The sequence below is a fragment of the Acipenser ruthenus genome, chromosome 15, assembly GCF_902713425.1.
Source record: "Acipenser ruthenus chromosome 15, fAciRut3.2 maternal haplotype, whole genome shotgun sequence".
Lineage (NCBI taxonomy): Eukaryota > Metazoa > Chordata > Actinopteri > Acipenseriformes > Acipenseridae > Acipenser > Acipenser ruthenus.
Window position 1 is genome coordinate 32,790,816 of NC_081203.1, and position 26,998 is coordinate 32,817,813.

A 26,998-nucleotide genomic window follows, 5' to 3' on the forward strand; every position below is an offset into this window, starting at 1 on the left:
CATTGGGTAATAATCATTTGGACAAAATATTAACACGTTTAAACCCAAGTTTAAATAGGTTTCTGTACTTTTAGATCTGCACATTAAATGCATGGGCATGGGAGAAGTATGATAAACTGCAAAATTAAATGACCAGGGTCAAATTTGGGCTGCCATGGCCATTATTTAAAAAAACTTACCTTTTTACAGTCTGCGATTGAGCAGTTGATAGGACAGAGACAGGACATGGAAATCGTGGTCCAGGAGGAATATCCAGATGAAATGTCCACAAGTCCTGCCGAATACACTCAACCGCCAACTGGATTTAGGATTCCCCAGGTGAGCTTTGTGGAGAGAAAAGGTGAACAACTGATAGTCTAGAAACAATCCCGAAAGACCTTGAAACTTTCAAACTCAGGATGGAAAGCACACTAAAGGGCATTAGGAGGGAAGAACTTTTATAACGTGGAGAATAAGGCATTGAAGGGACAAACATCCACTTCTAGTTCCCCACATGTCTAATTATTTTATTTTTAAAATATTTGTGCTCTTTTAAAAAAAAACAGGCAGGGGTACTTGGCAAGCTCTTTTCCGGGAACATGCGCCACTTGAAAGGAGAACAAACTGCACTTGAAATAATCATAACAAAATAGGAATGTAGCAATTATTTGTATGCATTTAAAAAATAAATGTGTGCACTGTGCATCATGTACTTACAAGCAAAATAAAACTTTTCTTTGGTCTCAAAGACTAGATGGGATGAACATTTAGGTAAAAAACTAAACAATTGAAAGTAATCAGTGTTTTGACTGGGCAAACAAAATACACATAGCATCTTTACTTTGCGTGTTCTGAACAGATGTGTATTTTAAGCACAAACATAAAACTTTGGAGAGGTGTGCTGCTGAAAACGGTGTCATAAGGTTTCCTTCATGAAATGTAACCATTTAAATTACTTAGTCTCTTTCCTAATGGTGTACATATGCTAATGATTTGACAGATACCAGCGGAAGGATATTCTATAGACAGATTGTACTATGAGGGACCAGACACAGGGTCTGAAGATGGAGGCAGTACCAAGTCATCATCTTCTGAAACTCTGACTGGCAGCATTCTGGAGGTAAGATTTGTTCCCTTGGTGTAGTTCTGGAGCTTGTGCAATGGATCTTTCTGGTGTCAAAAAAAAACTGCCTCTCTTAAATTACCCCAAGTTGAGTCTTATCTTTTGTTTGCATTTCCTTGAGCCTCCTCCTCTCCTCTGCCAGCTCGGCAACTATGACTCTCTCCATCCTGTCTTGGAGCTTCACTTCTTCGAGCCCAGTCTCAGCTGCATGAACTGAATACAGTTTGAAATTCACTAGGTGTGCAAAACAAAAAGAAAATATCAGAGTATGGCTTTCACCCTTTTTATCGTTTTGGTTTTGTTTTTGAAAACCTACAAATGAACATTGCGTTATGAGTACAGGAAGGCTCTTTGATGGGCCTGTCACAGGTGCTATGGCTGAGAAGAGGATGTCTCTGGCAGGGGAATGTCATAATAAAATGTCATGTGCATTCTTTGTGTACAAACTACCTCTGAGTTTTATTATTTAGGAACATGAGGAAACTTTTACTGTTGAAGATGCAACTGCTGTGGACACAGTGCAAATGAGACCAGACAATAATGACATGTGTGAGACCCAAGCTATTCCTCAAGAAATGACATGTGGTGTTGTCAGTTTTGTAAGTACTGTATTTTAGGCCTTGCTTTGTGCACTAATTACTTACAAACAGTGGGGAGTGTGTTTGGATAAACCAGGTCTGACTGCCTGTGCAATTATGGTATAAAGTATACTGTATGTAGCAGGGGTGGCCAAAGTTGGCCCTTCCAGTCCTGGTCTTCCTTCCAACCCCGGTCTAAATCATTTAGTTGAACCAATTAAACCTCCATCCAGACTGTAAACTAGTTAACTATCACATTACACCTGTTAAACCTGGAGGGTTTACCCCTCCAGGACCGGGATTGGACTCCCCTGATAAACAGTATGTGTGGTATTTGTTTTTTACTTTTGATGTTATTTTAAATGAACAAGGTTTTTAACAATGCAGGTACTATTATTAGCACCAATGCACTGTACTAAGTCAATGCAATTCATCAAACATGTTCCAGGTTAAATGCTGTTGGTTTTAGATTGCTTTAAAGTCAGGATGAAAGATATGTTGGTGTTCCTCAGATTGTTATTCTAATAATCTTCACAATAATACATGTGTTTGATAGGAACCTGAAGAACATCATACTCCAGAAGATCTGAATACTGAGAATACATCTTCAGTTCAACTGGAAGCAGAAGACAATGAAACCAGCAGCATGCAGCCTGTCCCTCATGAAGAGGTCTGTATACTCAATGACATCTTTAAAAAAGATTGAAAAATAGAGTACAGGGATGCTTCCACAGTGACGATGAGTTAACTAAAAAATGGAGGATCTTTAGAGAAAAGAGTTGTTTTTAAAAGTGGGCCTGTTACAGGTGCTATGGCTGAGGAGAGCCTGTCTTTATCAGGGGAAGGTCATAATGAAATGTCATGTGCAGTATTTGTGTACAAACTACCTCTGAGTTTTATTATTTAGGAACATGAGGAAACTTTTACTGTTGAAGATGCAACTGCTGTGGACACAGTGCAAATGAGACCAGACAATAATGAAATGTGTGAGACCCAAGCTATTCCTCAAGAAACGACATGCGGTGTTGTCAGTTTTGTAAGTACTGTATTTTAGGCTTTGCTTTGTGCACTAATTACTTTCAAACAGTGGGGAGTGTGTTTGGATAAACCAGTTCTGACTGTTTGTACAGTTATGGTATAAAGCAGTGGTACTCAACTCTGGCCCTCGAGATCCATTGTAGTCCTGGTCTTTATTCCAACCAGGTCCTAAATGTGTTAATTGCCTCTTAGCAGCTTCAATTAACTACATTAGAACCTGCTTGTAGTAAAAACATGGACTGGATTAGATCTCGAGGGCCAGAGTTGAGTACCACTGGTATAAAGTATACTGTATGCAGCAGGGGTGACCAAAGTTGGCTTTTCCAGTCCTGGTCTTTGTTCTGACCCTGTTTTAAGTCATTTAATTGAACCAATTAAATCTCCATCCAGAATCTAAAGTAGATAACTGTCTCATTCTACCTGTTAAACCTGGAGGGTTTACCCCTCCAGGACCGGGATTGGACTCCCCTGATATACAGTATTTGTGGTATTTGTTTTTTACTTTTGATGTTATTTTAAATGAACAAGGTTTTTAACAATGCAGGCACTATTATTAGCACCAATGCACTGTACTAAGTCAATGCAATTCATCAAACATGTTCCAGGTTAAATGCTATTGGTTTTAGATTGCTTTAAAGTCAGGATGAAAGATATGTTGGTGTTCTTCAGATTTGTTATTCTAATAATCTCCACAATAATACATGTGTTTGATAGGAACCTGAAGAACATCATACTCCAGAAAATGTAAATATTGAGAAAACATGTTTAGTTCAACTGGAAGCAGAAGACAATGAAACCAGCAGCATGCAGCCTGTCCCTCATGAAGAGGTCTGTATACTCAATGACATCTTTAAAAAAGATTGAAAAATAGAGTACAGGGATGCTTCCACAGTGGCGATGAGTTAAGACTCAAAAAGGGAGGATCTTTAGAGAAAAGAGTTTTTTTTTTTTAAAGTGGGCCTGTTACAGGTGCTATGGCTGAGGAGAGCCTGTCTTTATCAGGGGAAGGTCATAATGAAATGTCATGTGCAGTATTTGTGTACAAACTACCTCTGAGTTTTATTATTTAGGAACATGGGGAAACTTTTACTGTTGAAGATACAACTGTTGTGGACACAGTGCAAATGAGACCAGACAATAATGACATGTGTGAAATGCAAGCTATTCCTCAAGAAATGACATGCGGTGTTGTCAGTTTTGTAAGTACTGTATTTTAGGCCTTGCTTTGTGCACTAATTACTTCCAAACAGTGGGGAGTGTGTTTGGATAAACCAGGTCTGACTGCCTGTGCAATTATGGTATAAAGTATACTGTATGTAGCAGGGGTGGCCAAAGTTGGCCCTTCCAGTTCTGGTCTTCCTTCCAACCCCGGTCTAAATCGTTTAGTTGAACCAATTAAACCTCCATCCAGACTGTAAACTAGTTAACTAACTCATTACACCTGTTAAACCTGGAGGGTTTACCCCTCCAGGACCGGGATTGGACTCCCCTGATATACAGTATTTGTGGTATTTGTTTTTTACTTTTTATGTTATTTTAAATGAACAAGGTTTTTAACAATGCAGGCACTATTATTAGCACCAATGCACTGTACTAAGTCAATGCAATTCATCAAACATGTTCCAGGTTAAATGCTATTGGTTTTAGATTGCTTTAAAGTCAGGATGAAAGATATGTTGGTGTTCCTCTGAGTGTTATTCTAATAATCTCCACAATAATACATGTGTTTGATAGGAACCTGAAGAACATCGTACTCCAGAAAATGTAAATACTGAGAATACATCTTCAGTTCAACTGGAAGCAGAAGACAATGAAACCAGCAGCATGCAGCCTGTCCCTCATGAAGAGGTCTGTATACTCAATGACATCTTTAAAAAAGATTGAAAAATAGAGTACAGGGATGCTTCCACAGTGACGATGAGTTAACTAAAAAATGGAGGATCTTTAGAGAAAAGAGTTGTTTTTAAAAGTGGGCCTGTTACAGGTGCTATGGCTGAGGAGAGCCTGTCTTTATCAGGGGAAGGTCATAATGAAATGTCATGTGCAGTCTTTGTGTACAAACTACCTCTGAGTTTTATTATTTAGGAACATGAGGAAACTTTTACTGTTGAAGATTCAACTGCTGTGGACACAGTGGAATTGAGACCAGACAATAATGACATGTGTGAGACACAAGCTATTCCTCAAGAAATGGCATGCAGTGTTGTCAGTTTTGTAAGTACTGTATTTTAGGCTTTGCTTTGTGCACTAATTACTTTCAAACAGTGGGGAGTGTGTTTGGATAAACCAGTTCTGACTGTTTGTACAGTTATGGTATAAAGCAGTGGTATTCAACTCTGGCCCTCGAGATCCATTGTAGTCCTGGTCTTTATTCCAAGCAGGTCCTAAATTAGTTAATTGCCTCTTAGCAGCTTCAATTAACTACATTAGAACCTGCTTGGAGTAAAAACCTGGACTGGATTAAATAGTCTTTATATGGGGACATGTGGAATACACAAATGAATGATAGCGATGAGGATGCCATTTCTTCCACATATTTTCCCCATATTTATGTATGTGTCCAAAACTCTCTTTTTCAGCTATTTCAATATTACATGAATTAAATGGTTAAGTTAAAAAAAAAAATGATATAAAAAGATACATTATAAAAGATAATTATCTTGTCCCAGACAGTGGCAGATCATTTCCTTGATTTGATTTTGTGCTGTTCTATTCAGTTCCATGCAGTAGTGAGGAGGAATGCAAACATTAGGTAGTATACGGTACATGCTGCAGGAGGGAATACAGGCTACCCCCACTGTCTGATTTGTTGACACTATCATGTCCTTCCCTTGAGAGCCTGCAAATCTCCTGCATAGAAACAAGAGTATGCAACCACATGACCACGGCTTCATGTAAATTACTAGTTTGTTTCCAGTAGACTTAGGAGCTTGTTATTTTAAGTCAGGAAATGAAACGATTGTGAACAGCACGAGCAGAGTAAGGCTGCTCTGCAAGTATTTAGTGCTCAGTGACACACCCCTTGCTGGCAGACCAATTGTTTACTTCCTTTATTCCTTGACTCGCAGGCAGGACCAGGTGAGCTGCAGCAGTTGCCAGGCAGACCTGAGCCTCACAGCATACTCCATGTCTGCCGGGAGTGGGCAGCCCAGCTCGAGTTTTGGCTGGAGAAAGCCACAGCGACCTTCAGGGCTGACCGGCAGGACATGGAAATGCAGCAGAGTGTGGCGCAGCAGCTTCTCATGTGTCAGGTAAGGAGGTCAAAGTACGCATTCTCTGTTCTGGAAAAGTTGGAAAAGCCTTCCCTTACAGCTGCAAGTGTATTTGTTCTTTTTCCAATGGCAAAAAATGTACACCTCTTCGATACAAGGATTGCTGTCAGTGTCTGATTACATTGGCTGAGCTTCGACATGCTTATAAATATTTACTGTTGTGTGCTATGGCAAAAGCATTGGGAGTCGTGCCTTTCATACAGGAAAAGATTGTAAAAGCACTACCAAGCTTGATAAAAGATAGTTCAAGTATAATGCGAAGCCCAGTGACAACAAGGACATCCTAAGCCTCTTTTATTAAATAGTTTTTTGTAGTCAGAGTAAGTAGTAGAAAAGAATGGGATTTGAGTCCTGGAAACAATGCAAATACCATAGTACGTACATTAAAAAGTAAAGGGTTATACAAACAACTTCTTAATCCGGGTGGCATAGGCAGATAATCCTGTTTACAGAAGTGGGTGCAGCTCAAGAGCGCCTCCCAAAGACTTTGCATTATTTACATGGTTGTTGCTAAACAACATCAAGGTACTGTAGCTTTGACTAATCTTTAAATGAGTACGGGTTGGTTGTATGTGAAATCCTTTGACTCTAGAGGGAACTATGGAACAGCTGGAGTTGTTTATGCTGATTCCTAGTTTGACTGGTCCTACGCTGCAAAAGAATGTGCAACACTTTGCTTTTATATTCAACCGTACCAATGAAGTGTATGAACCATAATCCATGTAGCAGAGTCCTAATAGAGTCGAACACATTTTAAGTGGCCATAAAAAAACAGTTAGACTTTAGCTGGGGTCAGTGTCATACTGGGTTACAAATTAACAGGTGGTTTGTAAATTGAGTTTTTTGCGATGCGTGAAACCACAGCAGCAACACTCAAAATGTATTTCCTTCAGCAAAACTGAAAGCATGCTGTACAACATTTTTTTTTTTTCCTACTGGTGGTTTTTGGGTGTGATTTGTGTCAGCTGTTCACACTAATAAAACAATTTGGCTTGCTTTCATAAAGCATTATTATGCCAGGAAATGCACATCCTTGAATGCAAACTGCTTATGAATATGGACATTCTCAATAATGCTGCTTAGAATTATCCAGTTTCAAGCACTGCTTGTTCAAATGTTACACTTAAAAGGAGATCATACAACTGCCTTTACTAATCCAGTGCAGTTTCTGAGTAGTCTTTATTATTGTAAAATACGCTGCTCTTTGTAACTCTTATCATCTTTATAGGCACAATTTTAAAAGCACTAGATAATTATCTGTTGCAACAGCTTTTAGCTTTCATTGCAAAATGGCCCCATCAATTTGCAGCTTAACCTGCTGTGTTTTTAATAAGTTATTGTACTGCAAAGAGCTCCAATTACTTGAGTGATAGGGGAGCAAAATCTGAAAGTGAGAGCAATTAAACTTGCATGAGTTTAGCAACTGTCAAGGCCAGTGGTGGATTACAAAGGAATTATGCTCATATTTATATTGATGATAAACCTCAGAAAAGCACATCACACCTACCTACCCTACCACCCCTAAAACATATATATATAGTAATGCCATCTAATATCTACAAACACATGGTGCTGTTTCTTTATTCATTGTGGGTTGATAATTTCCAAATTTTATATGCTGTAAAATGACATCCATATTTTATATATTTTATAAGAGGATATGATATAAACAAACCTCAAATAAGTAATAATGGGATCTTGTTGAAGAGTACCCGTATAAACGTTTACCATGTCAAATTTGTTTGGCATTTTTCACACTTGACCATGCTTTTCCTATGAGTATAATATGAATGTAATGTGTTTTATCACGGTGAAACAAGGTTATTACAACAGAGTGGAGGAGGCAAAATATTTCCACCATAACTCCTTGCACTTAAAATATTTTGAATATTAAATGTGAAAAAAAACAATAATAAAAAAAATGTCAAAGGCATATTGCACCACTTTTTTTGTTTTTTGTTAATTGATCAGAGCATGTTCCTGGAGATCGAGCAGAAGGTAGCCTTCCTGTCAGACCTGGCCCAGCAGGAAGAGGCCTGGTGTCAGGAGGGCACGGCCAGCACACACCAGGAGGCAGAGGCTCTCTCCTCCAAGCTCGAGGGCCTCAAGTCCAGCCTGGTGAAGTTTCAGATGCTGCTGCAGGAACGCCACAACGAGGAGCAGGTACAGCACTTACTGATATCGTTACCCCTCTCATTGGCTTCCTTGCAATAGCTGCCAGTGCATGAAAAGGTCGATTTAAAAGCATATACTATGAGAAACGTGTGTGAAGTTCAAGCACAACAGGGAAAAAATACCCCCCACTTCTGATGTTAATGGTGCAGTCCCCTTTACTTAAAGGAGTGTGAAGCAAAGCTCATATCTCAGTACTGTTTATTAGATTCTAGTTGAGACAGGCTTACATATGTACAGAATGTATTTTTTTTTGGTGCTTTGGTTGTTTTTTATACATAAATTTGTGATATGCAGATATTTTAAATACAACGCTTCTAGATGTAGATGGGAAGTTACTGTTGCTTCCTGTCACTGATACCCACTTCTTAATGTAAAGCATAGTTTTAAAAATTTGAAAGTTATATAGCAGACACTTCAGCATCACATTGGTGGTTGCAGTTAACCATATGGAGTTCATGTTGTCAAAGACAAGACAACACATCTTCCTAACCTTGCCCTTACAATGTCATTATCTTTCGAGGCTTGTGCTTCAGAAAATGTAAAATGTAAACTCTTTCAACAAAGAGCTTTCATTTAGTAATATGGTGTGCTGTGATTTAACCATACCACTCAATATGTAAGTAGTACTTCAACAGGCCTGAGCAGATCTGTTATCTGAAGAGAGGTTGCTGGTGCTTCTTGTCTTGTACACAGGATGGCAAGCATCCCAGTGAGACCCCCCTACAGCGCAGTGCAAGTGTGCAAGAGATGCTGGCCTCAGCGAAGACCAAACTGAACCGTCAGGACAGCCTGCAACAGCAAAAGGTACAACAGTCTCTGCTTTTTTATGTCCAGGTAGAACTAGCCTGCCCCTCATTGATAACTCCCATTTAAGAAAATGGCTAAATAACTAAACTCCAGGTTTCCACAAACAAATGGTTGCTAGGAACTTCTGAGGTGTGCACATGGTTCCATTGAGGGAACATTAAAGTAGGAGGTGTATAAAATCCCATTTGCTATTGCAATATACTGTATATAAAAAAAAAAGTATAGAGTAATGAATCTGGGTATACTATTCTAGTTCCGGGATACACTATATAATATAATATCTATTGATACTGGACCTAACAATTCAGTATGTATAAGTGGATATCCATTTTCTTTTTGACAAATATACATCACTACCATGGTTTAAAAACAAATGTATGTATTTTCTGTGTTTTTTAGTAACAGTCTTATCAGAACCAGGATATAGCATTCCCCAGAAACAAGCATAATAAACATGCAACATGTTTGAAATTGGATAATTCGAACCCACATTATGTAGAACTGCCCTATTCATTACCAGTTTGCATTCTTGGAAGTGCATTGCTATGCATTTACTGGCTAACTAATGCTTTACGACAACAAAGTGCTGAAGCTGTTACCAGAATATACAGACCAACCCAATTTATTTTATAAGCGTCACCCTTATAAGGTTTACTCGGGTGAATGCTCTCAGCTTAATGCAAAGAACATTTTATCTCATAATGAATTACGTTATATATGCCTGTTTTGCAAAGATGAGCAGGGGCTGGATAACGACTGTCTGAACATACTTCTTAAACCCTAATTTACTGTCTCGTTGTTGATTGACGCTGGCATAAACAGTTGGGGTTGTGGTTAAATAATGCCATCTAGTCCATTAGGCAATTTGAGTACTTTGTGAGTTGATTATGCCTCCTACATGGTAATGTGCTTCATAGGAGCTGGAAATGGAGCTGAGTGAACAGAAAGACCTAACAAAGTACTTAGCCCTGCACGGAGAGAGGATGCTGCTGCAGAAGGAGGGCGCTGACGCACAGCAACAGGCTAGTTTAAGGTATCATGCAATTGGATTTTATTTTATTTATCTTTATAGCACAAACAAATATAATTAAAAAAAAAGAGCTGGACCCTTTTTAAAGCAATGCCACTAATAGAAACCACTCAGAACAATATAAAAAACTGCCCCAATCTGCAACTAATGTACTCAGTGCCTTATTAGCAGACTTATTTTCTGAAAGGGGAAAAAAACACCAATTACAATTTTTAAAACAAAATATGGAACCACTCAAGACCACTTAGGAGCCGCTACATTAAATGTCTGGTTTGGTAACTTTTATTTGGGTGCGTTATTTCCTTTCAGAAATAATTGTGCAAATGACTGTGGAGCAAAGAGCTTTAGCTTTAGCCTGTAGTTGTTTATTTTTTTTACCTTTAGAAAATGCATCAAAATATTTTTTTTCCTGGCAAGACAGGTGTGGCATTCACTCCGAGCAACAATCTAGATAGAGGACGAACCCAGTCACCTAAATGGGTTCCGACAGTAATCCTAAAGATTGGAGACATTGAAAGTGCTGACCGAAGTGATAGAGTTGCCCATGTTGCTCATCCCTTCCCCGTCAGATACAGCAAGAACACAAAGAACATTCATATAGCAACAAAATAAGTCATCAGAACCCTTTTAAAGCTTACTTCGGTATAACATGGGAAAAGCATAGCAAAGTGTAGTAAAGCAGAGTGAAAGCACAGTAAAGCACAGACCAGAATGAAAAATCAGACATGCATGGAAAAACATTGTGAGAAGAGCAAGGTAAACTGCAAAATGACCATGCAAATGTACTAGGGTAAATGACATGTTCGGCCATCAAACATTCATAGGCTGAGCTTGATCTGTGAGATATTAAAAGCTGTCAAGCTACAGTGGTGTGTGGTTGTGTATCTAATTGCCAGTACAGGTACAAGAGTAGAGAAAGTAAATTTAGAGTTTCTGGAACAAAACCTAAGCATAACGTTCATGCACCCAATAACCAGATCGGTTTTAAAACTAAACAAGCAGTCCAAAGTGCATATTTAACATATTGATGAAGGTGTAGTGACCCATGCGGTCTGAAAAAACAGATTGAATTTCCATGGTAGCAAGTAGGTTTCTGCACTAAATTGACCTAACACTCTGCCATGCTTTGCCCTATGGGGTTTGTTTTTCAAAGAGTTGCGAGCTCACAGGTCAAATGAGTTCCATTGTACCTGCAGACTCCTGTAAAAAGTTAATTATCTCCTATTGATAACAGGCAGTGAAATTTGTCTACTAGGAAGAGATTCCTGTCCGATTTCCAGTCAGTATTTTCTCTAAGCAAACAATACCAATTTATTTAGAAATATTTGATTTTCCTTATTCCTCACTAGGACCTCCGATGAAGTTTCAAAGTCTCCCGAGGGGATATTCATGAAACCGTTAACAGGAATTGAAGCATCAGCCCATGAGTCTGAGGACCAAGCCAGCACAAAGTGGCAGCGCCTCCAGAATAGGTTATCCTCCAAACTGAAGACATTGGAAGAAACTGCTCATCAAGACTTGTTTTCTCAGGTCAGTCCATGTTTTACAAGGAGAAACACAGTACAGCTATGGCCAAAAGTTTTGCATCACTCTATAGAATTAACTAATTTTGCTTCATAAAGTCAAATGAAACCTGATGATTAATGTTACATTAGCATGCTGAATTACATACTGCTTTGTAATTTTCCATATACTTAACGTGAAAATGACCACATTGAAAATTGTGACATTTCTAAATCTAACATGAAATAATTTACTACTATCATGGCTTCCGGTGGACTTGTGATATCATTTTGCTTGTTTGATTACATGATGTTAAATAAAAGCTCTAACTTATGTTCATATATATATATATATATATATATATATATATATATATATATATATATATATATATATATATATATTGTTATTATTATTTTAAATAATGTCTCAATCTCAAAATGCTGGGTGATTAAAAACTTTTGGCCATAGCTGTTGGTTTGGAGATAGGAGTTTAAAAAAAAAAAATACCGGTATTGTCAAGAGGAATTCAGTTTTAAACATATGATGCATTTTCTGCTTGTAGAAGGAGACATTTGAGAACCAGTAGTTACTGAGTGTATCATAATAAGGCTGTATTTGTATTTCGTATTTTGAATGTGACTATATATTTTTGGTCAGGTTCTTCATTAGGCCTTTCTCTTCCCTCTCAGGATGTACTGGACAACACGTGGAGCACCCTGAGAGTCGCACGAGAGGAACTCAAAGAGAGCCTTACCACTGAGATTCAGTACGAGAGCCTGTTACAGGGCCTGTCCAGCTTAGTGGACGCTGGTCACGAGAAACTCGCCCGCAACCAGCACCTTGTCCTGCCAAGCCGTACTGTGCTGAAGAGCCACCTGAAGAAACATAAGGTATGGAAAATAAATGAGGTCTTTTTAAAACCAGCATGCGAGGAGCCTTAGATTCAGTTTGCATTATTTTCAGTGGATTTATTAGATAACAGAGTCTCATTGAGATACACAGGAAGGCATATCAAACAGTTTTGAACTCACACACATGAAGTGTTTGGTAGGTACAATATTAGTGGTTCTCTTCAGGGAGAAATCACTACTTTTCTGGTGACCGTTGTCCTAAACGAACCCCCAAGCAGTCTTTTGGCTTCTTATAACCAAGAAAGTTAGAACTGCATTTATCTTTTCTATTTTACAGAATTACTTCCATAACCTTGGAAACCACCTGGCTGCTGTGGAGAGGTTCTCTCAGAAAGTACCAGTAGCTTTGGCAAGGAAGCATGACAAGTTTTGGTTGGATCTGGTGGAAGAAATACGTTCTCTCCAGCAGCAAGCTCTTCATCATGGAATACGGATCCAGAGCATGTTACAAGTACAGCAGCATTTTAACTATTTATTCCTTAACTGTTTCTATTGCAGTGGCTGCACACTACATACATTATGTATTTGAAATGTCCATAAAGAAAACTGTACTGTATATTCTTGAAAAAACAAGAAGCTCATATTGCATTGATTTACATTGTTATATCATTTTTCACCATTTCACTTTTTGATTTGGAGTGGAGAGTACCCTTATAAAAGTTTACCACAGTATTTTTACAGTTTTACCATGCTTTTCCAATGGTTATACTATGCATTTACCATCGTTTACACTGTTTTGCCTCATTTATTAATACAGTATGCTTTACTATACTTTGCTGGTCTTTACCATGCTTTCACTATGCTTTATTACACTCTGCTATGCTTTTACTATAGTAAACTTTTATAAGGATGAATTTGAGTAGGGAATTTTTTTAATTGAATATTTGTTTTCTTAGGCCTGGACCCACTTTGACAAAAGTTCTACAGTGCTTTTAAAAGAGCTGCAGGAACTGGAAGCCAGGATACCTACCATAGGACTGGTGGAGGAATCCGAAGAGAGATTACTAGAACGACTAGCAATCTATCAGGTACCGGACCCTTTGATTCAGGGAACTGTAATTGGTTGCAAAGAAGAGGTAGACAAATACCAAAATGCTGTCCTTAAATGCAGGTATTAGCACTGTGCTTTTTATGTTTAATTCTTAAATATAATTTAAATTGCCCAAGTACCAAGTCATGAACCAGTGAAGAAGTTGTTGCCATAGTACTCTTTGGATGATGTACAGAACCAAAAGAAACATTCAATAAAAACAGAGTGATCTTTATTTGGCAGCAAATTAAAGGTAGTCTGGATGAAAATTGCTCAAGACTCTCCCAGACACTGACAAATGGGAAGAAGCTGTTGACGACAGTGAGCTGCACAGAACTGGAGTCCGGTCTGCGTCAGCTGGAGGAGAAGTGGCTGACTGTAATGAATAGAGTCGACTACGACCGTCACTGCTTAGAGACGCTAACGAAATACTGGACAAGGTCTGCTATTTAAATAGACACCCTAAAACTTCCGTAAACAGTTTCATTAAAAATAATGGATTTATTGAGCACTGTAATAGTATCGCTCTGTGACGGGTAATTAAACCACTGGTGAATCAGAATTACTCGCATTCACATCAGCATGCATTCAAACACAGCTAGTCACTGATTCTATATTTATAATAAGTTCAGCTATCAATGGCCTCCTCTTTCTCTTCCCTGCAGCTTTAGGAAGGGCTCCATTGAGCTGAGCGTGTGGATGATGTCTGCAATGGACAGACTGAGGAGCTTGAAACAGCAGTCCCTCAGTGTGCCTCAAGATCTGGAGAAAGTTCGAGACCACCTCGGACAATTCCTGGTGGGTACAGTGCCGGTTTCATCACTGTAGTTTTGGTTTGAAAATACAACATTGTTTGGTTGATATTTTCAAGTAAGCACATTAGATGTGGCTAGCAAAAGTTCAATAGTTATTTTTTTAACTGATCTCAAATGCAGTGTTACTGTATCGTGTGAACTACATGCCAACTCCATGCAAAGTTGTACTTCAATGAACGCAGCAAAAAAGATATAATTCACGTTCATCCATGTCGAACTATGCAACCTCAAACAGTTGATGCAGCGTTAGATATTTTATGTAAAAGTTACACTTTACAGAATCTGTTTGTATTCTATGTTGTTATAGTCCAGACCGATTACTTGTATTATATTTCTCATTGCATATTGTCTTATCATGTGGAATGCGTATTTAATTTAGATTAAGAACCAGTTCAGTGTTACGGAAGATTTTGTTTCAGTTGTCTGCATCACCAGTTTGTACTGCATACAGATGTAACCCATAACATTTGCGAGGACTTTGTATGGCAGGTCAAATCAAGTTATAAATTCTAGTATTCCTAATGTAATCACCATACAGTTCTGTTTCCATTGTGAGCCAGTGATCTTGCGTCCGTTCAATCACAGTGAGTCTTGTTAATGATTTTTTGATATACAGACAGTAATGATTAGTACGTTGACAGCAGGGGGCGCTCTTGCTTAATGCACTACAGGCATTACTAAATCACTACATGTGTAAGGGCAAAATCACTACATGTGTACGTTATTTTTGAAAGTCAAGTACAATAAACCTGTAACCCTTTTGCATTGCAGTAGTCACTGATGTTATCCACATTTTCTTCTACACGTATACTTTATTTATTCTGTCTTCTTTTTCCAGGAGTTCATGAAGGAAGTGGATGCCAAGTCGTCTGTGAAGTCATCGCTGATCAGCACAGGGAACCAGCTGCTCCAGGTGAAGCAGACCGACACTGCCTCGCTGCAGAACCAGCTGGCTCAGTTTGAGCAGGGATGGATGGAGGTTCTCACTCCCCTGCCAGGGATCCAGGAGAAACTGCACCAGGTCAGGCACCTGTGCCTTTTCATGCTTAGAAAGAGTAAAACAGTTCAGTGCAAATGCATGCTGTCTGAACTCACATGCGAAGGGTCACCTGAACAAGAGCCTGTTGACTGAAGTAATGTTAAACTGCAGAATTACTGTGCACATTTACCAAGGTGAAATACGGAATGAGTCTATATATATGTGCAATATGCATAACTGATGCTAGCATACTGTGAACATAAACTGTATATTTACATCCTTCATCCATAACTATTAAACACTCAATGTGTAAGTTTAGATATACTAAAACTAAAAACTCAATGGCAAATATTTTGACCAGAAGTCTTTCTCAATGTCTTCAATGATGTTTGCCATTGAATGTATACGTTTATTTGAGTATTTCTATATCTGGGTCCTTATATAGTACTAAATGTGTTGCTGAATGATGAACCTTGACCAAAACTTCAACTTGTCAGTAAAACTGAAAAAATGCTTCATTATCTCACATTCAGTTCTGGGCAGGTAGTCAATTCATATTCTTGTGTTAACTGAAATCACAGTCAGTTGTGTTAAGGAGGGCTTGATTATACTTTTCTTGATAAGGAAGGCTTTAGATGTATATTTTGCTACATTATAACAAGGCTCTTAAACCTAAAATGCAATTCTGCTGCATCACATCTGTAAACCAACAAAGTCACAACTCTTCTAACTTCAGAGTGAAATATCCGTGGGACAAAAACGGGGCACATCAAAAGAGCCAAGCCAGTGAACATCCCACAAAACTACAGAATATACTGAAAGAAGTTCTGCCAGCTCCCAATTAAAGTCAAGGCTTTAAGCATTTCCCTTTAACATGCCTCTAAAGCCCTTCGTTTTCTTCAGTAAAAGAATGAACAGAACTCCCAATGCTAGCAACAGATTACCTCTGCAGTGCCTTTAAACATAAGTTACTCTTTGTGCTTATTCTTAAGATTAAGTGATCTACAGTGTGTTCTAGTTTCTATGCAGCAGTAAACACACCGAGATTCACCCAGAGATTCTCAGGTATAGAGAGACAGGTGTAGGGGAGGCTGTTTTCCAGAAGTTTCCTTCCTCTACAGTTTAAGTTTCACTTGTGCAAAAAACTAAAGTTTCATCTTTCAAGCTGGAGCATTCTGCATTAAGTGTAACTACTCCTGCAGTAAACTGTATTCTTAATGACCATATTCAATCCCTGTGAACACTAGAAAACAAGAGGCAGTATTTCTGAAGCCAGTCTTTTAACACAGTCACAAATGCTTTTTACAATTTTAATGCGGCACCACAGATTACCGTAATGAGGTTGCCCATCTTTTGCCTTAGCTCCAGATGGAAAAAGTGCCGTCTCATCAGGCGATCACAGAGCTGAAAACCTGGATGAGCAAAATTCATGGGCTCCTGCGAGAAGATGAGGAAAAGATCAGCCGCCTGTCAACTACAGCCAGTGCAAAAGAGATTCTTCAAAAGTACAAGGTAAAATGACTCCTACACACTGCTGGAATTGAGTCGTTATTTATGTTTTTAAATACTGCAAAAAGCACAATAAAAGCCTTGTTGTAAAACCTTATATCACAGTACTTTGCATTATTATAAATTCATAGTAATAAAAGTTGTGCACGCTTTCCTGTAATTGTACTGAAAAAATAAAAGGCGTTTACAATTTTTTTTTTTTTTTTACGTTTCAGGACTACAAGACAGAAATGAACTGCAAGCAACTAACCGTGGATTTTGTGAACCAATCGGTGCTCCAGATCAGCAGTCTCGACATCCAAAGTAAACGCTACGACATGGCAGAGTTTGCAGAGTGCCTGGGAGCCTTGAATCTCCAGTGGCAACTACTGCAAGGAGCACTCAGCAGCAAGGTTGGTACAGAGCGTCCAAGGGAGTACAAGAATATGGGTGACATTAAAATAAAATGAGAGCAAAATGTAACTTTAATGCAGGTGTGTGATTGTAGCAGCAATACACATTTGCAGTTTATTTTAAGCAAGCATTATTGTGGCAGTTTGCATTTTCAATCACCTTGTTAAAGACAAATGAGTGGCAAAGTAGCTTTAGAAGCGTGTACAGGTCTTCATTGACTTTATGACAGTAGAAATACCCATCACTGCAGACGAAAAGGCCAGATTCAATGTAACAGGCAGTTAAGCACTGGAAGTAAATGACCCTCTGTATTCTTGTACAGTGGAAGATTAATACCAACAGAAAGCATACTACTCTGACGCAGCTCTGTTGGTTTCTAATGCAGATGCGAGCTGTGGAACATATGCTCACGGTGTTCACAGAAAAGGAGAGAAAGATGCAGCTCATCAGCTGCTGGTGCAAAGCACAGGGAGAAAGGATTCTGGGATTTCAGACACCTGCAAGCCTCACCTCTGCTGAAAACGCACTGAAGGATTGTCAGGTAGAGTTTAGATTCATTTCAGGTGTCTTGTTGTACCCCAAATTGTACACTCCGTGCACCCCTTACAACTTCTGTAAGTCATTAACCAGCCAGAGGTCATCTTTCCCAATGGATACTGTTATTCATAAAGGTTTAATTCATTCTAGGTCAATTTTTGTAGTGGTTGATTGTCACAAGGAAGGGACAGCAAAATGTACCATTTCATTACCTCTAGTCTGCTTCCACAGCTGGACAGAAGTTACAGCTGTTTTTTGTCATTCTGTGCTTAATTTAATGTGTGTTTTGATGCATCAACAGGAAATTGAAGAAAAGCTGAAGATAAAATCAAAAGAAATCCAAGAACTTAAGCATTACTATCTGTCTCCAGCTGACGACAGCAGTGAACATCTGCACATTGATTTTATTACACAAATGGATGAGGTCAATGCTGACTGGGCACGTTTGAACAACCAGGTATCCATAAAAGCCCTCTTTACTATCTCCAACAATATATTCAGTAATATGTACCCCTTTTAAAAGTGTGCCATAGTAAAAGCACAGCAAAGTGTAATAAAGCATAGTGAAAACATGATAAAGCATAGGTAAGCATTGCTAAGAATAGCAAGGTATGATAAAACATATTAATAAACATGGCAAACCAGGGTAAACGGTGGTAAATGCTGAGTATAACCATGGTAAAAGAAAAGCATTGTAAAAGTGCAAAAATACTGTGGTAAACTTCAATAAAGGAAGGTATAATTAAGGGCTCTTTGATTACTTTTCTAAAACTAGGTCTGTCATATTTTGTTAAAGAATTGGGTCAGTTTTAATAATCTGAACACTTACCTTTATCTACATTAACTGATGGTTTCCCAAGCAGTGCCTTATCCCCCCTAAATATACAGAAACAACCAAAAGATTGGAGATGTACTTTTAGCACAATATTGATAAATAATATTATGGCACTTTTTTAAAGAATTAAACAGATCCATATCATTATTTTGTGCAAACGTTCCTTGACATGTTATTTTAATCTGTAGGATATTCAGGCAAAAGCATCGCTCCAGTCGACTGTGCAGCAATGGAAAGCATTTGATGAAACATTCCAAGAGGTGGACTTGAATATAATCAAGGCCAGGTACACACTGGAGCTCAGTCATTTCCCTGTGCTGTCTTTCGAAGCTCTGAAAAGTCAGGTGGAAAAGTTGAAGGTAAAAAACAAAAAACGTAATTCTGCTTTTTAAAGACTTAGAAAGTGATAAAAGCAATGAAAGCATAATTTTTTCTTCTTCTTCTTCTTCTTCTTCTTCTTCTTCTTCTTCTTCTTCTTTTTCTTCTTCTTCTTTTTCTTCTTCTTCTTCTTCTTCTTCACCACTCCTGAATGAGTTGATAGAATAGTATGGATTGGTGCACTTTAAGGCTATTGGTTTTGGGAGTGATATGACATCTCCATTCTCTCCCGCTCAGTCTCTGCTGGAAGATGCTGAGAAGAATGAAGAGAGTTGGAATGCACTCAGCAGTGTTTTCACCACCCTTAAAACCATGTGCAGCCCCACAGCAGTTAAGCTGATCACTGAAAACTTAGAAGATGCACGTACAAGGTAAAGCCAAACCTTTGCTTCAGATACTTACTGAACCAAATACCAGTAATTCGCACATTTTGAGTAAATGTTAAAATTATGCAGACTTTAAATGTAGCCTAAAATGTATGTTGTTAACTAGAAGTTCATTAAAGGTCACTAAACACGAATACATATTCTCGCTCAGTCATCAGGATCCGAGTTTAAAACTCTGGTGGTCAATTATAGAACTGTAAATAGCTCTGTTTGAAGTTTTAGAATACAACTCAGATAAAGTTTTAAATAGAGAGTATGAGGACTGAATTTGTATTCCTCTCTTGACACCTTAAAATTGCAGCATATCTCAGTCAAGTTTAAAACGTTGCGATTGTAACCCTACAAAGGTGTGAAGCCCTGTTATTTTCAGTGAAAGATTCCTTCAGCACCTTTTTTTGGATGACAGTAATTTAATATAAAAAGTAAAAACATACATTTTTTACTTGTTCCATCATAGGTTTGTACAACCTGAGAAAAAGGTGTCTAAATATCCATGGGGGAGCCAGCTTTCAGAGCTTTCTTCTGTGGCCCCTCTCAAATTATTCAGAACTGTGCTAGTTTCATATTGATAAGAAATCAAAATGGATAGGCTGCAAACAGTTTACATTATTGGTAATACATTAATAGAGTATGCTTGCTCGTTTTTCCAGATGGACTGCAGTAAATCAAGATTCCTCAGATGAGCTCCGAAAGGCTCAGAGTTTATATCAGCTTTGGCAGAAGTACAGGAATCTCTTCATTGACAGCACCTTGCTGCTCAAGACACACGAAGAGGAGTGCAGTAAGCTTTTAAGTGCCGTCCCTTCAGAGGAAAGCACTGTGGATTTCATGCAGAGAAAAATAGACACTATTAATGTAAGTGCATCTGGAGGTTGAACAAGAAGTAGAAAGAAAAAAGAAGCTTCACCTAGACTTGTCAGAGAAAATCATAGCTGGTGTAACAGGCAGTGTTGTGTGATGCACTGCTGTCCGTGAGATGAGTGTAACAGGCAGTGTAGTGTGATGCACTGCTGTCCGTGAGATGAGTGTAACAGGCAGTGTTGTGTGATGCACTGCTGTCCGTGAGATGAGTGTAACAGGCAGTGTTGTGTGATGCACTGCTGTCCGTGAGATGAGTGTAACAGGCAGTGTTGTGTGATGCACTGCTGTCCGTGAGATGAGTGTAACAGGCAGTGTTGTGTGACGCACTGCTGTCCGTGAGATGAGTGTAACAGGCAGTGTTGTGTGACGCACTGCTGTCCGTGAGATGAGTGTAACAGGCAGTGTTGTGTGATGCACTGCTGTCCGTGAGATGAGTGTAACAGGCAGTGTTGTGTGATGCACTGCTGTCCGTGAGATGAGTGTAACAGGCAGTGTTGTGTGATGCACTGCTCTCCGTGAGATGAGTGTAACAGGCAGTGTTGTGTGATGCACTGCTCTCCGTGAGATGAGTGTAACAGGCAGTGTTGTGTGATGCACTGCTGTCCGTGAGATGAGTGTAACAGGCAGTGTTGTGTGATGCACTGCTGTCCGTGAGATGAGTGTAACAGGCAGTGTTGTGTGATGCACTGCTGACCGTGAGATGAGTGTAACAGGCAGTGTTGTGTGATGCACTGCTGACCGTGAGGTGAGTGTAACAGGCTGTTGTGTGATGCACTGCTGTCCGTAAGATGAGATGAGGTTAAACGCTCTAAAACCACCAATGCAGACGAGCCCGGCTCTTTTGCCTTGTGGTTGAGACAGTCGCTTGTGATGCGCCGGTTTGCTCCCACCCTCCACCCTGTTACACTGGTATTTAAGTATACTATTGGACTGGTACCGATACATGCATGAGTCTGAATCAGGAATGCAAGAATTTGAAAACCACACAGCGTCTGGTTAAAAATGAGTCCCATGGTTTAACATGGGGACTGTATTCAGTATACCAGGGGTTCATTCAGAATAGACCTTTTAGTGTTAAAATACAAAATGAGGTACATGCCCAGTGTCCCGTCTCCCCATCTCAGGATCCATTCAGAGCAGAGCGATTGTATGTGATCCGTACAAATTCTGGTCTGTCAGTACATTAATATGCTATAACTTTTTTCACGTAAATGTGCACCAAAGTTTTTTTTTTGTTGTTTTTTTTTAACTAGTCTGTCTTGTATTTTTAAATGTGCAGGCGGTTTGTTAAACAGCAGGATTTGATTTAATGTAGCGTGTATGACTAATATTTTCCATTTAGATAATGTGCTGTCGAATGTCTGGCAGTAAAATGCAATAGATAATTAATATTTTGATATAGTTGCTACACTAAGCATGGCCCCTTCAGAATTCATGTGACTCTTAATCCTTCCCCTACTTATTAATGTGTTTGGATGGAGAAGATAGCAAAGGAGTCACGGGCCAGTCAAAAGGTAATTCATGTAGCAACATAAATATTAGCTATTATGGAAGATGTTAAAATCTGGCAAGAAGAATTAGCCTCTGAAGGACTAATGCTGTTTGTTTTTTGCAAGATTAATCAAATTACATATTGCTTTCCTGCAAATGATAGCAGCTGTTTTTTTAACTCAGACATTGTACTATCTTTGAGAGCCATTCTGAGACATTGTACTGTCTTTGAGAGCCATTCTGAGACATTAGTTGTAACTAGTGTATGAGCCCTATTCACAATATTTCCCCTGGTTACTCTGCACGTAAAATTTAATGAAAACCCAAATAACCTCAATCCTAAATAATGATCGAGCATCGGTTCACTTGTGTAGCCCAGGACTGGGTAATAGTGACGTCTGTGTGACACCTAACCAAAATCAAACCATATCAAACTGGCAGAGAAAATGGAACAGAGGTTTCCTTTAACATGATCAGTTAACAGTGGGCCTCAAATGGCTAGAAGGAGACCTCTGAAATATTTCTTTCAAATTCTGTAACAGTCCTATGAAAATGCATATAACACAACTGGAAAGCACAGTGCGACTTAAATAGTAAACGATTGATAAAGGAAAGAACAACTAAACAAATAACGCTCTGCATTCTTGTAGAACATTAAACAGGTTCCTGACGTATATAGAATGCAAGAAAAATAACTTTTTTTTAATTCTTTCATTTAGAAACTCGTGAATGAGACAGAAAACATGCAAAGCATCACAGCCCAGGTGTCGGAGGCTTCGAAAGAACTAATCCAACAGGTGGATCCCTCAGCAGCTATATTGATTGAATCTGAAGTAACAAACCTGTCCAACAGACTGGCGCAGTTGGGGAAGCTTCTGGCAATTAAGCTGTCTGAGCGTCAGGTAAAATGTTATGAGGATAATCTTTTAAATCAGAGCTGCCCAACCGTTTGGGGTAAAAGAGGCGCTCTGTTGGCCAGTGAGTTGATAAAGCCTTTTCAAACCCATTACGAGTCCTGATGGGGTGTTACACAGTACATGTCTGTAACAATAACGTGTACAATTGTAAGCATAGTAAGAACTCATTGTAAACATTTGTAAAATGCTAAATTAGCCTACTATACTATATATATTAGCCTACTATACTATATATATATATATATATATATATATATATATATATATATATATATATATATATATTGGTTTCCAAGCCTTTGTCTGTTTATGTTAATATCAATCTAGGATGAACTCAAGCAACTTGAAGAGTTCAACAGATGCTTGGCATCACTGGAACATCACTTGAAAGACTCTGAAGGAATTGTGGCAAACACCAAGGACCCAAACATCAGTGACCCAAGCACTATGGACCAGTCCAGGGTAGAGTATCTAAAAGTGTCCGAGAATATTAATATTACAGTAAGGGGAAGCAAAACAGATACTGCTCCATTAGACCGGAGTATAACCAATTTATTGCAAAGTTAACAGTTCCTAAGAAACAAAGGTTTTGAAAAACAATACTAGGGCATGGCAATTTGATTCTTGGAAATGCCTCTGCCAGTGTGTTGAATATCACTGTAGTTTACTTGTCTTTGAGATGCAATGGATTCTTCTTGATAGCAGATAGTTTGACAGTGTTCATCTCTATGCAGTTGTTTTGTCACTTTGATTTGTTAGATTAAAAAAGACGTAGACAATCTATTTCCACCCAGATACTGGCAGCAAAATGTATATTTCTGTGTTTATATAAGCAGCCACCAATATATATATATATATATATATATATATATATATATATATATATATATATATAATGCATTCAATTTCCTTTCAGACGCGTATGCTAAAACTGTATGCCATTACCCCTGACCTGGAGTACTTGAATGACCTCAGCTACAAGATCCCTCTGAATGATTTGAACATCAAGAGAGTGCAAACCTTGAACAGACAGTGGGCTCAGGCCTCATCCCGGGCTCTGGAGAGATGCAGGTAACAGATACCACTCCTTAATGGAAAGACTCAGTGAAAGATGAGTACTTCGTGTTCAAGTAAACCAGCTACACGTAATGTACAGAACAGTGATTACTAACTATGCCAACTGGTATAATATTAGTCTGGAAGCACCTCTTATTGATTGATTGATATAGAGGCATCTTGTTTAAACAGGCATCCGGTGCAATTTTTATTTATTTTTTATTTGCTTTGCTTGTGTATCATTCATTCTGCTGATAATCACACATCGTGATAACATCATTAGAAATCTTCTATAGGAAATAGTATTTTAGTTCAGATCGCCCTGCCTCTCGCTTGTTGAGTCATTAATGATAGGCTGCATTGTAGTGGAGCAATACAACACTATTAACAGTGTATTTCTTGTTTTCTTGTACTGTATGTATCTCTGTTGTTTGGTAGTGAACTACAGGGAGTCCTCCTAGACAAGCAGAACTTTGTCCAGAAATGTGAGAACTGGATGAGGTTCTTGGAGAAGATGGAAGACAGCTTGGCAGTGGATATTGCTGGTTGCTATGTGGGCCTTAAAGAACAACAGAGAATTCATGAGGTGATCACGTGGATGTTTCCATCATTATTTCCTCTAATTGCCGATTCCCTGAATTCATGGCTAAAAGCTTATTTGTTTTCTCAAGCCTTTGGAATGTGGTTATGTTACCACACCGTTACAATATATATTAACATCTGCATTATTGACACATGTGCAAATAAGAATTTAATAATAATACATTGTGTTATTTCAGTTGTTCCAAGCTGAATTATCAATTGGTCATCAAATATTGCATTCAGTCATCAATGAGGGACGAAACCTGCTTGAACGAGGGGAGGTGGAAGACAGGTAAGACTGTCATTAGAGGATTAAGCCTGAATCTTATCATAAACCTTCTCCAGATAGACAAATGAGTGTAAAACCGGGGTCTCCCACCCTTATCCTGGAGAGCCCCAGTCTTGCAGGTTTTATAGGTGTCTTTACGTAATAAGTGGCTAAAGATCTGGAACATTAATCCTGACTAATTAAGCCAATAACTGTGTGGCAGGGCAGAAGCCCTGCTGCTGTAAATGGTGTGTGTGAGTGGGAATGTAAGGTTGGCAGGGATGGGGGTTAAATCTATCCCTGCCACCAATCACAGGTGTGGCCATTCCCCAATTGGGGATAGATTTAACCCGATCCCTGCCAACCTTACATTCCCACACACACACACCATTTACAGCAGCAGTGCTTCTGCCTACCACAAACTGTTCAAAAAAACATTTTTTATCCCAAGCTTATACACTAATGAAGGCTTTTGCCAAAGCAGTTGTCTAATTTGACTTTATTTACCACTATGGCCCTATTAATGTATGTTAGTTGTTAATTATCTTTTATCGTGTACTGATATTTAATCAGCATCAAATGTATCATAGCCTTTAAAACTGGTACAACTTGTTTACTTGCCTGTGCTTCCAGTATATTAATTAGTATATTTCAGGTTGCTAAAAGAATGAAAATAACTCTTTTTTTTTTCTGGGCACGTCAGTAACATAATTGCTCTGGAATGAATTGTCAAGCAGCACTAAGTGATGTAGAGCTGGATGTCGATGCCTGTTATTTGCATATTGTTTACTACCACTACCAATATCAAGGTTAAAATTTCTGCTATCATTTTGAATTAATGTAGGTTACCTTTGAAAATAATTAAAGTGCATCCTATTGGAACTGCCTGGTGGAGCAGAGGCACTTTCTTTTTCATTAAGCATGTTGAGTATGTGCCCTTTTGTAAAGCAGGCAGAGATGCTTGATGCAAAAGGCTCTCAATAGATTTCATATGATGTTGTTCAGTGGCAATTATTTTATTCTGTGTACATCACTAAATGTTAGCAGCTATATTTATTCAATATGAAATAACAAACCTGTCCAACACACTTGCACAGTTGGGGAAGCTTCTGGCAATGATGCTCTCTGAGCAAACAAAGCTTAATTGATTAGACTACTACTAATAGGTAAGGTTTTGTCCACCACATCCTCCACATCTGCTTTCACTGAGGTCCTATGAAATAAAGTATGAAATGTATTTCTTACAGGAGTGAGTTTATCTTGAAGTTAAGCTTGCTTAAAGAGCAGTGGCAGGGTGCAATACGCAGAGCTCAGCAGAGGAAAGGTGTCATTGAGGGGCTTGTGAGGCAGTGGCACCACTACCAGGACTCCTTGAAAAAGCTGAAGACATTCCTGTCTGACACTGCAAACCACCTGGATCTCAGTAACAGCCAGGCCCACCACGGGCTTCACCAGACAAGGAGGGAGGTTGAAGATATTAAGGTAACAGCGGTACAGTACTTTTAGGAATATTTAGGGCATAGTTTGGTAGAATCAGTTTGTTCAGTGGGGCACAATGGCTCACAGCCTTAAACTCCTTTGCCAGACACATTTCAAGGTCACATTTCTAAGTCAAAGGTTGTTGCCTTAGCAGAGATCAACCCAGGGTCACACTGCAAGGTCAAGAGCCAGTGTCTTAGCCATTCTTTAGCAGGAAAAAAGCACAGATATTTGGCTGGCTAAATGAGTGCTTGGACATGTGCTTGGTGGGAAACAAGATTCTGGAATAAACCAAGAATAGTCACTGACAAGCAGTGGTGTATACGTAGGGCTCTTTGTTTTCGGGTTGTATTTTTGGTCACATGATGTCCCTTTTAAAGTTATATTGAGCAGACTCTGTTTCTTAATTAAACTCTTGGAAAAGCGTTAATTGTGAAACAAGATCACTTGTTTTTCTTTTCCCTTAACTTGAATGAGACGATGATTCTGTTTCATGGATAATGTAAATAAAATAAAATAAAAGGCAGCTCCCTTATTTTTAATTCAAACTGAACACAAAAAACGAGCTCAGTTAAAAAAATTTTCCCAGATTTAAAATTTTAATGCAAAAATGTTATAACCTGTTTTTCAAATAGTTTCCTTGTAATTACGATTTAATCAAATCAATGTAAATTCACTCACTGCTTTGCGTTCGGTTTGAATAAAAAAAATACGGGAGAAAACACTAAAGTGAAATTGTTTCACAATAAACACTTTTCCAAGAGTTTAATTGAATGGAGTCGTCTCAAAAAAAGGGACAAAAATAAAAACTGAAAACGAAGAGCCCTATGTGTACTGAAATTGGTACTTCTGAATTGAATTTTTCAGCAATTTTCTATATATTTGGTTGTATTCCATTCTGAAAAAAACTAGGTTGACAGTTTCATAAATGAGAATCTAGTTTATGTACCTTCTACATTTTCAAAGTGGAATAATAATCCCACTGTATCCTTAAAGGGATTGCTTGATTTCAAACGGTCTCTCCAGGTACTTTTAGGTCCTAATGCGAATGCTTGTGTTCGAC

General features: G+C 38.6%; 1 protein-coding gene across 1 annotated transcript in view; it reads left to right on the forward strand.

The window, feature by feature from the left end:
* LOC117963938 (nesprin-2-like) overlaps window positions 1-26,998 on the forward strand; it is a 120,933-nt gene that overhangs the window by 69,130 nt on the left and 24,805 nt on the right. Inside the window, exons 73-105 of the mRNA XM_058987994.1 lie at window positions 190-318; window positions 980-1,099; window positions 1,573-1,701; window positions 2,237-2,350; window positions 2,588-2,716; window positions 3,433-3,546; window positions 3,789-3,917; window positions 4,453-4,566; window positions 4,804-4,932; window positions 5,787-5,969; window positions 7,962-8,153; window positions 8,859-8,969; window positions 9,890-10,005; window positions 11,352-11,532; window positions 12,198-12,398; window positions 12,697-12,870; window positions 13,316-13,447; window positions 13,693-13,889; window positions 14,115-14,247; window positions 15,103-15,285; window positions 16,606-16,755; window positions 16,968-17,144; window positions 17,531-17,686; window positions 17,984-18,139; window positions 18,706-18,876; window positions 19,133-19,266; window positions 19,932-20,136; window positions 22,353-22,535; window positions 22,878-23,012; window positions 23,467-23,621; window positions 24,045-24,192; window positions 24,386-24,480; window positions 25,704-25,938. Coding sequence (XP_058843977.1) covers window positions 190-318; window positions 980-1,099; window positions 1,573-1,701; window positions 2,237-2,350; window positions 2,588-2,716; window positions 3,433-3,546; window positions 3,789-3,917; window positions 4,453-4,566; window positions 4,804-4,932; window positions 5,787-5,969; window positions 7,962-8,153; window positions 8,859-8,969; window positions 9,890-10,005; window positions 11,352-11,532; window positions 12,198-12,398; window positions 12,697-12,870; window positions 13,316-13,447; window positions 13,693-13,889; window positions 14,115-14,247; window positions 15,103-15,285; window positions 16,606-16,755; window positions 16,968-17,144; window positions 17,531-17,686; window positions 17,984-18,139; window positions 18,706-18,876; window positions 19,133-19,266; window positions 19,932-20,136; window positions 22,353-22,535; window positions 22,878-23,012; window positions 23,467-23,621; window positions 24,045-24,192; window positions 24,386-24,480; window positions 25,704-25,938 — 5,010 coding nt within the window. The remainder of the gene's footprint in view (window positions 1-189; window positions 319-979; window positions 1,100-1,572; window positions 1,702-2,236; window positions 2,351-2,587; window positions 2,717-3,432; window positions 3,547-3,788; window positions 3,918-4,452; window positions 4,567-4,803; window positions 4,933-5,786; window positions 5,970-7,961; window positions 8,154-8,858; window positions 8,970-9,889; window positions 10,006-11,351; window positions 11,533-12,197; window positions 12,399-12,696; window positions 12,871-13,315; window positions 13,448-13,692; window positions 13,890-14,114; window positions 14,248-15,102; window positions 15,286-16,605; window positions 16,756-16,967; window positions 17,145-17,530; window positions 17,687-17,983; window positions 18,140-18,705; window positions 18,877-19,132; window positions 19,267-19,931; window positions 20,137-22,352; window positions 22,536-22,877; window positions 23,013-23,466; window positions 23,622-24,044; window positions 24,193-24,385; window positions 24,481-25,703; window positions 25,939-26,998) is intronic.